This window comes from Camelina sativa, chromosome 5 (assembly GCF_000633955.1).
Source record: "Camelina sativa cultivar DH55 chromosome 5, Cs, whole genome shotgun sequence".
NCBI lineage: Eukaryota > Viridiplantae > Streptophyta > Magnoliopsida > Brassicales > Brassicaceae > Camelina > Camelina sativa.
In genome coordinates, this window is record NC_025689.1 from 6,444,564 (window position 1) to 6,460,892 (window position 16,329).

A 16,329-nucleotide genomic window follows, 5' to 3' on the forward strand; every position below is an offset into this window, starting at 1 on the left:
AAAAAAAATTGGAACCAACATTACTTGTGGTCATAAAATCAGAAACTAAAAGCAGAACCATAATAAATCCAAACCCTTAATCGAACCCCAATAAACTAAATCGAAACCCTAAAACTAAATCGAATCCCTAAATCGAATCCCTAAATCGTAACCCTAAATCGAAATCAAAAACATATTTTGAAACCCTAAATCGAAATTAAAATCAGAGGGAATTTGTACATAAACACACATACTCAACAATCGAATCAGAACTGAGAGACAAATCGATAGAATCACATAAACAAATCCCTTAAAACCCAAAAAGATAATACATCAAATAAACTCTACCTTGAGGCCGTTGGAAACGAAGCACGAACACAGACCTCTATCTATTGGAACCGGCGAGAGCAAAGTGACGGCATATTTCTCTATGCTTCAGGCAATTGTCTAGGAAAACACTTGGTCGGAATCAAATCGCCGTCCAAAGAAAGAGAGGATAAAGAAAGAGAGACGGAGATAAAAAAATGAGTCGAACCCTCGATACATTTGGTCGAACCCTACAAAAAAACATCACCAAATAAGACGGCGCCACGTGTAATGGAGGACGGCCGAATTACGTCCCATATTTAGAGACGTTTCTTAGATATTAACATGATTTTGATTTAAATTTGGCGTTTTTATTATGTGGGACGGTGCATTAGGACGCCAATGCACTTGGTCTAACAGCTAATGTAAATTCAGATATTGGTCTTAAATTTGACTTTTTCGTATTTTGATCTATTAAAGGTAATAAGCCCAAATTAATCATATACGGGCCTATATAAAAGCCTGATTATAAAATGGGCCTTGTATCACGTCTCAATCCTTTCAAACCGCTTTTTTTTAGGTTTATACTTTATAACCGAAACTGAGAAAAATTTCTAGGGTTTCCTCTTCCGCATCGTCGTCTTCGTCTCCAGCTCCTCCTGTGCGTTTCTTCTCTTAATCGTAAGTTTTCAATTCGTTTGGATTCTTCAGTTAGCCATTGATTTTGCAAAATAATGATTCAATTTCACTACCTGTGCAAAAAAGTAGGAGGCTAAAATGGGTAGATGTCCGACTAGAAAAGTGAAGAAGAGGAGATTATCTCACAAAACAGCTCGCCGTGACAAATTCGAAGTGAAAGGAGACGATTTGGTTTACACTGAGTTGCGTAAACCTGAGTCGGAGATGAAGCCTTTAGAGCTTGACCAGGATTTGCCTGGAATGGGTCAATTCTACTGCTTACACTGCGAGTAAGAAAGACTTTAATCAATTTAAATGTTTAACCTTTTTTTTTAGCATAAATCTCTCTCTGGACTCTTTGGGTTTATGAATCTTTTGAACTTGTCTATATGTTTCTGCTTGTTTGTGTGAACATTTGTGTTAAGAAGACTGACCCATTTGGCTCTTGTACCTTTTTTATGTGTTACAGTCGGTACTTCTCCAAGTCATCAGTGCGAGATGATCATTTCAAGACTAAGAAACACAAGAAACGGTAAGCTTATTCTTCATTGACTTGCCTTGCATTTGGAATTGGAACTTTTGTATAGTTATGATGCTATGTTCAAGCTTACCTCTCTTATCTGACATAGCTGGATAACTATACATTATATTGTTGCTTTGGCTCTGTTAAGGTGTTAGTTTATAGGTTTCGAAGGTGGTGATTGTGCCTTAATGAGTATCATGATTCTGAAATTGTTTTGTCCATTTGGATTTTTGTGTGATTGCAGTGTGAAGATGATGAAGGGACCAGCGCCCCACTCGCAACTCGATGCAGATTTAGCCGGTGGAATGGGAATGCCGGACAATGGCCCAAAGCTTATGTCTGTCTGAGTTTTACAGTTTTGTTTTTCCCTATTAGTTCAACAGTTGATGGAACTTGGATTTTGTTGTAAGATGGTCCTTAACTAAATTAATGATACAAGGTTTTGTCTGATCGTCTTCTACTATATGTCGTCTTTTTACTAGAATGGCTACAAAAGATACTCATCTGTATATGTTCTATCTTGCCTGCGCATGGTCACCAGATCAAAACTACCAAACCAGCCAAATCCTATGAGATCATCCACGCTTAATATATTCCATAATTTGCAGCACGATATAAGAGAACCAAACCTGGGACAGATCTAGAGGATGATGCTGTTATTCAGACAAGAGACTCTCAATGTGATTGGGAAAAGTATGCTGGCCATCTAGAGTTTCGTTTCCAAGCCCATGACTGTTATACAGAGCAAAACGGACCCAACAAAGTTTGTGGGTACATAAACAAACTAACCAGCATCAGTCACACCAACCAGTCATTTCTCTCTGCATGAATACTTTTGGCAGGTTAAATTCTTAGATTCTTGACTGTCACATAGTTATCAAATTTTGTCATGTGGAAAGATGTAAGCCTCACTTTGTCCTACAAATATTTTTGTTATGCATTAACAGTTTAACACCACCAGTCAACCACAAAGCGATCATTACATGTTTTCTTAATGAGTTTACTGAGTGTTTTTCATTAAATTATAATAGCGTCACTGATATATAAACTGCTAAAATTAATTTATACTATAAGGTAAAACCTTTACATAGAAAAATGTTCACTTCCCGGAAAAGAAAGTAGAAAGTGATGTAGTATTTTATTTGTGAACAAGGTACATAGTGGAGAAATCCAGTGTAGGTAGCAAGAGTAATAATTCTGGCATTGTTTGAAATTCCCAATTAGTGAACGACATGTGCCTAGGAGCTTCGTCTCCTCCACTATAATTTCCAAGTTTGCTCATAATTAAACACAAACTTATTGCATTCACCAACTAAAACAAAGTAGTCGTCATCATCATCATGGTGTGTGTGTCCCATATGCATATATGCATGTATGGTCGCACGCGTGTGCTGCACAAAGATAATGAAATCAAGAAGTGTTCATATAAAAAAGGTCATATAAACACAAAAGAAATGTTGTCTTGTCTTTCTTTTACTTTATTTTTTTGTTAGCTTTGGGTCTCATCATCTCATTCAATGTCCTTTTTGGACCCATCCTCTTTATCTCATTTTCTGTTTTTTTCTCATCTTCATAATTTTGTTCCCCACGTATGTTCGTGTGTCTAATACTCTAATGTATACTTTTTTGACAATATTGACATAGAACTCTAGTAACTATTTTTATAGGCGTACATTTACAAATCATGATCTAATATAAAATCTAAAAAACCATGATTTACAGACAAGTGATTTTAAAATAATGTTCTACTAGACCTACCTACAACATTCAAACCCCAATCTAACCTATACAATTTAAAACCTTAAAAGATAACATTTTCATCATATATCGCAATCTTTTTCTTTTAGAACGGATCTCATGATTCGAAAGTTAGGCTTATCTTGGAATCTTGAACAAACCAAACCAATATATTTGGTAACGAGTGCACTCGATGACAATGGGATATATGACCTCAATGAAACAATCATCAACCCTTCACTTCACTAGAAAGGCTCATTCATAGATTGATATGGCATCAATGGATATTACAGAGGTGAAAAATTAGATTAATTATGGATAATACACAATAATAATACTATACCATCAAATCTGAAACGTCGTTCCAAAAATAAGTAACCCCAAAATCAAAACAAGAAACAAGAAAAATTGAGTTCGTAGAGTTTTCTTTTTTAAGAACATCTTCTGGTAATTTTGTTGTTCTTTATACTCTCTTCTTTCTTCTTCTTCTATATGACCAAAAGTAGTAAGTACTAAGCATCATCTTCCTTAACCCTAGAACTTGAACCTGACGTCATACCAATCACCTGAGTATGCGTAAATCTCTGCAACTGTATCATCCGCGCGTAGATTCCATCAGGATTGTTCTTGAGGAGATGCGAATGCGATCCTTGTTCCGCAACTTTGCCATCATCTATCACCGCTATCACGTGGGCGTTTCTAATTGTAGATAGCCTGTGAGCCACGACAATGGACGTTCTACCAGAGCAAGCTTGGTCCAATGCTTCTTGAACTGATCTCTCAGACTCTGCATCAAGAGCGCTTGTGGCCTCGTCGAGTAGCATGATCTCTGCTTTCCTAACGAGTGCACGCGCTATAGCTATCCTCTGTTTCTGTCCTCCTGAGAGCTGAACGCCTCTCTCCCCAACATACGTCTTGTAACCTTCAGGTAACGCGGATATGAATTTGTGGGCGCTAGCCAGAGTTGCAGCTTGTATGATCTCTGCTTCGGTCGCGCATTCGTGTCCATATGCTATGTTTTCGTAAATGGTGGTTCCGAACAAGCATGGTTCTTGAGGGACTATGGCTATGTGTTTCCTTATGGCTTTCAAGTTGTACTTCCTTATGTCTTTACCGTCAATCATGACACGGCCTGAAGATGGTTCGTAGAATCTCTGGATGAGGGAGATCACCGAGCTTTTCCCACACCCGCTTGGACCAACAAGTGCTAGGGTCTTGCCAGCTCTAGCACGAAGGCTAAGGTCACGGAAGATTTGGATGTCTGGTCTTGAAGGGTAAGAGAAATCAATGTGTTTGAGCTCGACTTCGCCACGTAACCGGTCTGGGACTGGGGTGGTATCAGGATCATCAGGTTCAATCTCGGTTTTGCGGTCAAGAAGTTCGAAAACAGACCGCATAGCTTGACCACCTTTGATGAAATCAGGAGCTAGTGTGAGTGTCTCTGCTGCACCATTGGCTGAGACCATCAGAACCATGAAGACTCTTATGGTTTTGGAGAAGTCAGAGATGCCATGTTTCACAAGCCATGATGCGTACCATAACCCGAGAGCGTATGATGCGTAAAGACAGAACTGAGCTATACCGTAACCACTTCCAGCGATCTGTCCTTTCCAGAAGCAGCGTTTCAGTGGTGGTTCAAGGTTTGCAGTGTAGAGACGAACAATCTTTGCCTCTGAATTGAAGGCCGCGACTGTCCTGACATTAGCTATGGCTTCACCAGCGAGCTGCGTCCCCTTGGCATGCGCTGCTTCCAGGTCTCCCGAGAATCCAGTCATGAACATTTTCTGTTGAAAAGACATAACAGAGAATTAGATCTAAGAACAAACAATAAGAGTATGCATTTGCTTTGTAAGAACACAAACCTGTAAGACAGTTGCAGCAACAACTACGGGGAAGACTGCGACAAGGACAAGTGCTAGTCTCCACTGTAGAACAAACCCGGCAGTGCAAGCTACTAGCATCAGTGCTGTGTTCTGCACAATTACTGAGATTCTATCTCCTATGGCTGATCTCACATTATTGGCATCAAGAGCTAATCGAGCTGCAATTCTTGCACTTTCATTCTCCTCTTGATCAAACCAAGCCATCTCATTCTTGAGTACAGCAGTGAGCATCTTCTCACGGACTCTCTTGGTCAGATTCTCACCCACAATGTCCCAGAAAGAATGCTGGAGCGTGTTGAAGATAAGAGCTGCAGAAGAGAGACCGATCAAGAGATAACAGTACTTATCAATCTGTTTGATCATGTATTCATGGTCCGGGTTGTAGTAGATGCTTAGGACTGCGCTGAGGACATATGCAAAGAAAGCACTGAGGGAGCCGCAAACGACAGAGCCTACAGAACCGAGCAAAGCGTATTTCCACTCCGGTGAGTTCATCTTAGCTAGTCGCCAGAATGAATTGGCTTGATCTTTGAAGGCCAGCTTGTCGTGTCTATAATTTGGATAAGAAGAAGCTTCAATGGAGAGGCTGAAATCAGAAGTTGAGAAATCTGAGAGTCTCCTTGAATAAGGTGATCTTCCATAAGACGAATTCCGAGTCATTATTGGCGAGCTAACCGAGTTTCTAGCACTTGAAGGTCTGCAACATATATATATCAACATTAGTAACTTAAGAAAAGAACGTTACTGTGACACAAAGTTAATCAGAATATATACCTTGCACTACTCTTTCTCGCATTACTCATGGCAGTTTCATGAGCTGCTTCTTGCATTCTAATTAACTTAGCGTAGATTCCGTTTTCTCCCTTGGAGAAAAGCTCATCGTGCGTTCCAATCTCAGAGACACTTCCTTGCTGAAGCACAGCAACAAGGTCAGCTTTGCGTATGGTGGAAAGGCGATGAGCAATGATGAGAGTAGTCCTTCCAATCATGAAACGATCCAAAGCTTCTTGCACAAGCTTCTCTGATTCAGAATCTAATGCACTCGTCGCCTCATCTAAAAGAAGTATCGCCGGGTTCTTCAACATTGCTCTTGCTATTGCTATTCTTTGCTTCTGCCCACCTGATAGCTGCAAACCTCTCTCCCCTACCTGACAATTTTTCACATTTTACCAACATGAATGTAAATAAACATATGACTGAAATAAACAGTGGAATAGTGGTTGCTGATTTTGAAGTTAAAGTAGGAAGAAAAAAACAAGCACATGAACACTCAAAAATATTCAACATCAAGACACATGACTAAAACTACTTGTCTGGGTCTCACATGCGTTGTTGACCAAACCCATGTTACTCTGTTATAAATGCTTTTCTAATGACCATACCTTCTTCTCTCTTTTGACTCTTTCAAAAAATACCTTAAACTAATGAAATTAAAGATTCACATAAACCAATTCATTTGGATATGAGTAATGTTAAAAACACCAGACCTGTGTGTCAAAGCCATCGGGTAGTTTGATGATAAAAGAATGAGCGTTTGCAACTCTAGCAGCCTCCTCTATCTCAACTTGATCTGCGTCAGGACGGCCCAAGAGTATGTTTTCTTTGATAGAAGTAGCAAACAATGCAGGTTCTTGGCTCACAAGCCCTATCTGTTGCCTTAACCATCTCAGTTTCAGCGTCTTCAGGTCCTGACCATCTAGTAAAACTTGTCCTGCATAGACACAAAATAAAACTTTGTTAAACCAACAATGCTGAAACAAAACAGCTTGAAAAATGTTAGATTTGTTAACCTGAGTTCGGGTCATAAAACCGCTCTATAAGCGAAACGACTGTGCTTTTCCCTGAACCACTGCTCCCAACCAAAGCTATAGTCTTCCCAGCAGGAACAGAGAGACAGAAATTGTTAAGAATCTTAACATCTGGCCTTGACGGATACGAAAAGTCTACATTTTTCAGCTCAACAAGACCCGTGACAGAGTCTAACTCCACACCAGACTCACTGTTCCGCTCTATAGTAGGTTTGTGATCAATGATTCTAAAGATCTTCGCAGCAGCAACCTTAGCTTTCGCAAATGAAGCCATACTCGGTGCTGATTGTCCCAATGCCCTTTTAAACCAACAAATCCAAAACCAATATCAAAATCAAAAGATAAGAAGAGTGATGAAACAGAGAAGAGTTGAGTAGCTTCTTACAATCCACCAATCATGACAGCGAACATTGTAGCAATAGCGAGACCACCGTTAGTCAAATGGTGACGAACTAAATAACCACCGTACCAAAGCAAGAGAGCGTAACAACAAAAGACAACGAAGTAAGTAGCACCAAGTCCCATTCCTTTAGCTAAACCTGTTTTGTAACCAAGTTTTTGAGCTATCTTTAAAGCTGATGAATAAGCTTGTGAAGCTCTTGTTTCTCCAACGAACGCCATCACTACCCTGATTTGTACCACTGTCTGCCATTTTTTAACAAATCGAATCAGACCCAAAAACACCCAGATGATTGATGATTACTAGATTTGACAAAAATAGAAACTTTATTTTTTTTTTTGGTTTCTAGGGATTTGTGCTGCACTCTACCTGTTCGACGATATTACCAGCTTGTGAAAGAGACTCTTGACTCTTATTAGAGAGCTTAGAGAGAGTAGTTGTGTGAATTCCTCCAATCACAGCTATCAACGGAACCACCGCGAGAGTCACTAAAGCTAATTGCCACACCGCCGTGAAACCAACGATGAAGCCAGATACAAACGTCGCCATGTAATGAATGAAATTACCCAACTGAGAAGAAAAAAAAAACAGATCAGATGAGTGAAGAAGAAGAAACAAAAAGAAGAAATGTAAAAAGTTTCTTACTTTCTCACTAATGGCGTCTTGAACCATAACAGCGTCGGTGTTAATAGCGAAGACAACATCTGAAGTTCGAACCTCAGTATCAAAGAACTGAATGTCTTGATTTAAAGCTGCTTCTAAATACTTAATCCTCATCTTCGTTGTTTGTCTCTCTCCACTCCACATCCAACACGAAATCTCTGTTTTAACAACAAACACCAAACTTTAAAAAAAATTGAATCGGATCAACGAAAACAGTATATAAAAGTTTAGATCTCTTCTCTTCTTTCTAACCTGCCCATGAAGAAGCCCAGATTGCAGCACCAACCACTAAAAAGTAAAGTGCATACTGCAAAAAAAAGTGTTTTTTTTCAGAGATTTGAAAAGAAAAGATTTGAACTTTAAGAAGTTTAAGAGTACCTTGAGAACTTCTTGCATCATCTTGTCGACGTCATTAGCATTAGAACCAAAGGAATTAACAAGATCGGCGAAGAAACGAAGAAACAGAGGTAAAGAGCAACCATGGACGAAAGCACCAACAGAGCCAATTCCCATCAGTATATAATCTAATCCGTCGGCGAATCTGAAAAGCTCTTTGAAAGCAACTCCTGGAATCTCTGCTTTTTTAGGCTCTTCCACCACTTGTGTCGGCGGCGGAGGAGGAGGAGCACCACCGTCATTATCCATTTCCGGCCGGAGCTCTGTTTCTTGGTTTATAGAGTCGTTGTTGTTGTTGTTGTTGTTATCAGGGAGAAGCTCAATGCCTTGCATTTCGGACCAGCGCCATAGTTCAAGTGGCTCTTTAATTTCTTCTTCTTCTTCTTCTTCTTCTTGTTTTGTCTGATCAGTTTCTTGGGACATTTGTGTATATGTTTTTTAACTTTGCTTTATAGAGAACCTCAAAAACCACAACAGCCCTGAAGAAAATTAAAAATAAAAATAAAAAATATATATTTTCTTATAATTTGTATATATATATATATATATAAAAAAAAACAAATAGCTTCTTCTTCACAACACTTTAATTTTATAATCTCATCTTTGAGTTTTCTTTGTGCTCTAATATATTGCCTTCTCCCATACTCTTTTTAAGTCCTTATTAATTGTTTTTACCGTTTAATTTTTTGTAATTAATTTATGTAACGTATAAAGAATCTGACTGGTCAGTCAACTTTGTGTATTTTTAGTGAGTCAATGTAGTGAATTTATTCTGTTTGATGCCAATTTTGTAAAGAAAATTAAATTAGATTACCGAAAATTTTGGACTTTTTTTTTTTTTTTCTTTCGTGTAGTGATTTTCACAGCCCACGCTTGATGTTTTTATTTCCTTTTACATATTTTTTGTTTCCATGTTCTTGGATTCGTTTGCGTTTTAGTGCGTTATTTTTTATATTTTGTCTTCAAAAAGTAAATATTAATTGTAGTAAATTGTTTTTATTGTTTTTCTTTGTTGCGTAGAAAACAAAGAAAGTGACAGATGATGGAAGAGAGAGAGAGATTGATGGAATCCGACATACAACACTGTTTGAAATGGTGATAAGTTTTTTTGACTTCCAACAGTTTCTGCTCTTCATTGGTCTCAAATCTTTTAAAAACTATCAACAATCAAAAATGTATAAATTTTTACAGTAAGATACAATGACAAAAAAAAAAAAGAAAAAAAACTAAGTGGAGTACTATTTAAAAATATAATAATTTTTTAAAAAAATTATTGACCGAATTTGGTAGGTACAATTATTATCGATTATGATTGTTCTTTCGAACATGGAAATGTGTACAGTACTAGTGATAAAGCTTTAGCACCAGCAATAGAAAAATTACTGAGTTGATAAAAACATGGTTATTACGGAAAAGAAAAACATGTTTATTTGTTAAGATAGTAGCATAGAAAAATGTGAATATTGTTTTTTCTTTGTTAAAATAAATGTGAATAATGTTACGGAGTATCCTTAAAATAATCAAGTAAGTCTTACGGTTTTAAATATGTTTAGAAATAAAATAGAATTGCTAATCAACGATATGTTCAATGTTACAGCTACAATTGCAACTAATCATATAAAATGTTCTATAAAAAAGTTCATTTTCAGTAGATCTAATCTCCTTTGCAACTTCTGTAAATCAGTCATTTCTTTCTTTGGGGTAATAAGCAATTTTTGGTGGTTGAGTTTTTCGTTTGACATTGAATAATGATAATGTACAGTCACAATTGTATATTCCAATGAGTCCAAGTGAACAAAAGGGTTGGGACTTGGGAGTGTGTAAGAAAAACATATATATGTTCAGTTGTTCACACATCTTCCATTTGTCAAGTCTCCCATTCCTATAATTACGGTCTCAGCTTTAATTGTTTCCTATATTTTTCTAATTCGTTCTAATTGTTTTAATCATCATCATTAACAAAATAAAGATATAAGATAATGGGGTTCACATTAACAGACACCTGATAAACAAAAACGAATCTAACCCGGTTTAAGTTTATAGAGATTTTTATTAGAAAAACGAACGTCGTGATAGTGAATTATTTTTTTGTGATTATTCAATAAAAAAGAAATAAAATCAGAGTCAGAGTAAGCACTGTGGTACGGAAAATAAATAATTATCTATAGTATTGAAAGCCATCTTTTGTGGGAAAGAAGTTGAAGCTGCTTTAATCACGCCTCTGGAGATCCCTAATTTCAATTGTGTCCTCAAAAGAAAAGGCATATAATAGGTGACTGATTAGACCGGCTTAACAATGTCAGATGCTAATGCTACTAATTCAAATGACAAATATTATTAGTGTATGTGTATACGTATGCTAATTTTATGTAGATAATGTATTTATGTTTGGTTACTTTGGCCGAGTAAATTGTATGTTGGGTTGTCGAGGAGCTTAGATCCATTATACATAAACATACACAATTCAATCATCGAACAAAATTGTGAAATAGTTAACAAGTTAGAATCCGAACGAACTAACCAACATTGTTTTGATAACTAGTACTATATTGTATATAGTTTGACATTATTAAATGGAATGACTAATTGTGTAATTAGCATAGATACCGTGTAAAAGAAAAACTTAAAAAGGCAAAGAACATCTAACTAGGCGGCTCACATTGGTAGCTCCATCGTTAGTGATACACTTGAAACATTTTCACATCAGAATTCAAACCCTTTAGATGAATTCCTATAAACATTTGTAAAAAGTCATCTCTCTATTCTTTCTTTCTTTCTCACTCTGACATTTTTGACTAAACGATTATATTTCGAAATGTATTAATTTGTACTTTTCTTTTTTTGCTACAATTGTTTCATAAGTTTAAAAAGATTTATTTCTGAATTATTTTCATATAAACAAATTCCTAGAAACGAATATGGTCTTTTTAACCAAAAGTCACGTCGGTGATTGCCTCGTTTGTTGAAAACAAAACCTACCCTATCTTTTTTATCCTTCATTCCTCCTACTTAATCATTTTTTACCAACTAATTTAATTATTTATGAACAAATTATCGAAATGGATTTGGTAAAACCCCTTTTGTTTAAAAAAGTTACTACAGTCATTGGCCCACTTGGTTTTCTTTTTTTTTCCTTAACAGTGAAAGGAGACAATATGCGCAGACTGCAGTGAAGCTACTTCGATCCTGACATTAGCGTTAACTTAGCTACTACACCTTCTATGACTTTTTCCCGTTGAAATAAAAATAAAAAAATAAAATAAACGACGAACTTAAAATTTTTTGACTTGTAAATAGAAGTTTATTGTTGGTGCACTGTGTAATAAATGGTACTGTAATTTTCAAGGAAATTATTGTACAGAATCAGACTATTTATCCACGAGATCAACACATGTCCTCTGACTCTGATGCATATCTTTACCTTCACTTACACAAAAGTCACTGATGGAAATTCACGACGGATTGCATTATAAGATAAACACCACTCCAATGTTACTTCAATCACCTGAATCATGACTAAAGCAATAAATTTAATTCTTTTTAATATTTTTGGATGACTATAAAAACCACTTCTCTTTTTATTTTTCCAACATCCACAGAGTTATATAATGCTCTAATTTAAATGGATTAATATGGAAATAAACTTCTGTGGGAAGACGGAATATGTGAGCTTAAATAAACAGCTCAAACTAGATCAAATGAAAAAGCTTTAGGTTTTCATTATTCATAAAACTATTTCTCTACAACACAAACATATATAACCTTTTAGCCGTAGGAATATGGATATGTTACGTAGGTCATGTCAATTAAATAGGGGTAAAATGACAACACATGAAAATGAACCTCAAGGGGGACTCGAATTGGTACATAGGACACTCACGTAAATGGAAAGTGGTAATAAATTGAGTAGAAAAGAAAGAAACAAAAAAAATCATGTAGTAAGTAATTTCCGACTCTTATTAACTTTTGCAATCGGATGCTGTCCACATAACCTACATCTGAAAGACTTCTTAAACACAGAAATCGATATCGTGTCCGTGTGAATATAAATGCAAATAGTAGTCGATTTTTTTGTTAGAGACACACATCCATGCAAACATTGACTTCAGCTCCTGTACTTGGTGATATTTAATGCGACAAGGTGGATTTTATTTTCTATTTATATCAAAATGCTAATATTTGAAATAAGTTACTCTTTTCAAAAAAATACTCCTATTTACAGTTTTGTTTATTCACTAGTAATTGTTATTCTATTTCTTACTCGGAACAGAAGACTAATTAGAGTTATATACCGAACCGATTTCAGACCAAAAACAAAACCAAAGAACTATTACTTTTACTTCGATATTACAGCAAATGTATCGGTCAAAGGTCATTCTTCAATTTTAGTCATATTTTATCTTGTAAACACAGCATAATATTAATCAGAGATCATGTGCTCTTGCTTAGTCTCTCTTCAGGAAAATCTATTATTACAGCAAATAATTTAAAACTAAGTACATGATAATATAAAGTTGGGTGGTCCAAATTCCCTCCCTAAACAAAGGGATTATAAATAATTTCCCGTATCTTTATATTAATCAGATCAGTGACAGAGTAAGAAAAAAAGAATTAAAGGAAGATGCATATATGCACAAACACACACATGAATTTGATATTGTATTGTAGAATTTGAATTGGAGACAAAACAAAAATACTCGAATGCCCACTCAAGTACCTCTATTGGAAAGTGGTGGACGTGACACTCATTGTGCCTATATTTTCTTGATGACATTTTGCAAAATTTAGGGTTAATCAAATGTCTGATTATGTATTTAATTGGTTTTAATATATTTTTATTTTGGGTTAAAACTGAAGTTCACATGGGGTTTCTTTTTGTTCACAATAGTTCATATGGTTAGAATCACCAATATTTGAGGCAAGAAAAACTAAGATTCATGAAGTCAACACATTATTCCATTAGTCAAATGATTCCAAGTAAACGCATCCATAAAAAAAAATTAAATCGATAGTTTAATAGTAATAGAATTAAGGAGATGAAGATTAGTTGATTAAAAAAAGTTCTGTTGGCAAATAAATAAAAGACATTTTCTTACAATGTTTAATGTTTCGAGGACTAGCAAACTAACTATTAAAAGTCGCATTCGTTGATTTTGCTCGTTTACACATTTATCCCTTGACTTTTTTAGGGGGAACAAAGTTCAAAAAAAGAAAACCTGTAAATTACGCGAATCTGATGAAAAATTAATTCAATTTTCTTATGCCATAATGTAATTAGAGTTAAACACAATAAGATTCTAGGCACCGTCATGCTTGCAGCAATTTGGTCAGTTTCGTCAATGTTTCCGCATATGCTGGTTCATTCTCAACCTATAAAACCTGACTTGACTTTGACAAGTACCTTGGGAAAGAACCGGTGGTGAAAACTGTATTTTTTTTAAGTACTACTAGATTTAGATCCGCACGTACGTGCAGAGTTATTTTCTATAATTTTTTATTTTATTTTAATTTTCTTTTTGAAAATGTTTTTATTTGTTGGTGTAGATTTAATTGTTTTTAATCTTTTAGGGGGAAATGAAGGAAAATTTGATAGTAATTTGGTTAAAAACTATAAATCCTTTAGAGAGTAAAATATGTATTGATGAAGTGTAGAATTTTTTTAGAAGATGGTATAATGGCCATCTATCTTATTTTTTAGACAAAACTTCAGTCGTATAGTTTCAATCTAAGTTTCCTATTAACTGTATTTTTAATTATTAGACCTGGCAAACATGGTTTGTTGCCCTAAACTTTCCCATCAATTTAGTTAACTAGAAATTCTCCATAAATCTCCACTCCCCATCCACGATCATTTTGTGGAACTTGTTAACTTGATATTTTTTACAGTCGCATGGATGAGAGTTTCCTACACTCACATAGTAACTTGGTTAATCAGACTAATCATCAATGTGTGAAATCATCAATGTGTGAAACAATTATAAATATATAGATAAAGGATTAATATATATGAATATAAGTTTATCTCAACATCTGCTAAGATCATTTCTAAGGTTTCTCCGGTGAGATTAGTATACTGCCTCCACGAATGAATAATCCGCTCTTAAATCTACCAAGTCAGATTGAAAGGCTTAATGTTGGTGAGGCTCGTGATTCCATTATTGGCAGCCATTTTTGTTTAAGGTCCGAATGTGTATGGAGTATATTGTTGTATGCTATACTGATAATCGCATAGCCATCTATTTATAGTTCAAGACCCATTTATTTAGAATAGACCTAGAGTAATAAATTATCAAACAGAAATATGGTAATAGTTGGCGATTTGTAAGTTAAACACAGTTATTCTCGGTACTGATTGTAGATTAAACTCATATGTTTAGGTGTTCTAGCAATTGTCATACCATTATTATTGTTAAAATCCTTAGGATAAGTTTAAGATACTTGGAATCTTTTTAATTTCGTATAACTGTTGTAATTTTCTGTAAATGCTTGAGTGCTTAATGTCCCCATTTAATAACGTACGTGCATTTCAATAGTAGATTATGGAATTCTTTCATGATTAATTTATTTTCTGTATCAATTACATATCATGATACGATTCCTTATATATGTTTTAATTTGCGTGAGCATGATTATGGGGACATTGATCGGTATAATTAATTTTTGTTAATTGTAGAATGTTTGTTTTTGGAAAATTACATATCAGGTCCAACTTACGGGCCTGATTGTATTGGAATCGGCTAGGCATATCTACATAATCATAACGATCATATCTGTATTGGAATATTATATCGTATATGATACATTTGTTTGGTAACTGGGAAAACTTTCCTCAATCCATACATACAAAACATGATCCGAACATATAAAAACCGGGTTGCATTAATATCCAGTTTTGTTTGGCAATAAAATTACCTGCCTAACCTTTTCTTTTTATATGGTTTGTTATATTATGAAGGGTATTTCATGTCTTATTTTTTCCCTTCTTTTTGTACTGAGCAAATAATGCTTCCCTTTTAATAGTATAGATAGATTATATTATTATATCTTTACTACTAGTAGTAACCATTGTAGTATTTAGTTACATTTACGCATGGGTGTATAATTTACTCGAGTAAAAATTCTGTGAATTTAACTGAATCAAATACAAAGTTCGAATTATATTTTACTAAATACTAGTAACAAATATGCATTATCTTTTATATATAACTAGATATTTTACTAAATACTAGTAACAAATATGCATTTTCTTTTATATATAACTAGGTACTAATAGTGTTGATACTTATATTTAAGTGCTAGATTGCATTATTGGCTTTGTTGATGGTACATTTGAGACATTGCATTATTTACTTTCGAGATGGTACAATAGAGACAGCCTCGCCTTAGCAGCAATCTACTATAGGGTGTGAGAGATATTCACAAGTGGCGAATCTCTTCTACTAAGATTTTGATTATAAAAAAAAAAAACAATTTCTAACTTTTTTGTAACGGCACTGAGATTTTGATTTAGTGGAATAATCCCTATAAAAGTTAACTATGATGGGCATAAGAATAAAGCAATATGCGACGACAAACGAACATTTATATTTTGACAGCTTATCACTAATAATTTATCTATGGGGTTTATCTTATTAAATCATTTTCCAAATTTACTACATATATGTGGAATGGATGTGATTCATTTATCATTTGAACTACCAAAAAATTTAATTATATTTATGGTTGAATTATTTATATGATAAAGATTTTTAAAAACTTAAGATACTTTATATATTGTAATTGGTAAAAAATCCAAAATACCATTTTCTGAAAAAGAGTTTAGTAGAAAACAAAAATACCATTTCTTTGTTTTGTATAAATTTTTTATTCCAAATTCTAAATTTTATTAAAACTTTATCAAAATATGCATATAAATGAGAAAGAAGAAGTTTTTTTTTTTTTTTTTTTTTTTTTAAA

General features: G+C 34.7%; 2 protein-coding genes across 3 annotated transcripts; one reads left to right on the forward strand and one right to left on the reverse strand.

The window, feature by feature from the left end:
• On the forward strand, positions 856-1,943 carry LOC104785826 (zinc finger protein 593 homolog). 2 transcript variants are annotated; one of them, XM_010511112.2, is made up of 4 exons: positions 856-966; positions 1,054-1,253; positions 1,433-1,495; positions 1,731-1,943. In XM_010511112.2, exons 2-4 carry the CDS (start codon positions 1,063-1,065, stop codon positions 1,831-1,833), a joined length of 357 nt encoding a protein of 118 aa, XP_010509414.1. In that variant the 5' UTR covers positions 856-966; positions 1,054-1,062; the 3' UTR covers positions 1,834-1,943. The 2 variants fall into 2 exon arrangements, with proteins under 2 accessions (XP_010509414.1, XP_010509415.1); XM_010511113.2 differs by having other exon boundaries at positions 861-966; positions 1,051-1,253.
• LOC104785827 (ABC transporter B family member 1) lies at positions 3,465-8,835 on the reverse strand. Its single transcript, XM_010511114.2, has 10 exons — positions 8,356-8,835; positions 8,230-8,284; positions 7,960-8,135; positions 7,684-7,884; positions 7,300-7,559; positions 6,897-7,213; positions 6,594-6,817; positions 5,881-6,254; positions 5,086-5,803; positions 3,465-5,007 (listed from the first exon to the last, which is right to left on the reverse strand). Exons 1-10 carry the CDS (start codon positions 8,794-8,796, stop codon positions 3,736-3,738), a joined length of 4,038 nt encoding a protein of 1,345 aa, XP_010509416.1. The 5' UTR covers positions 8,797-8,835; the 3' UTR covers positions 3,465-3,735.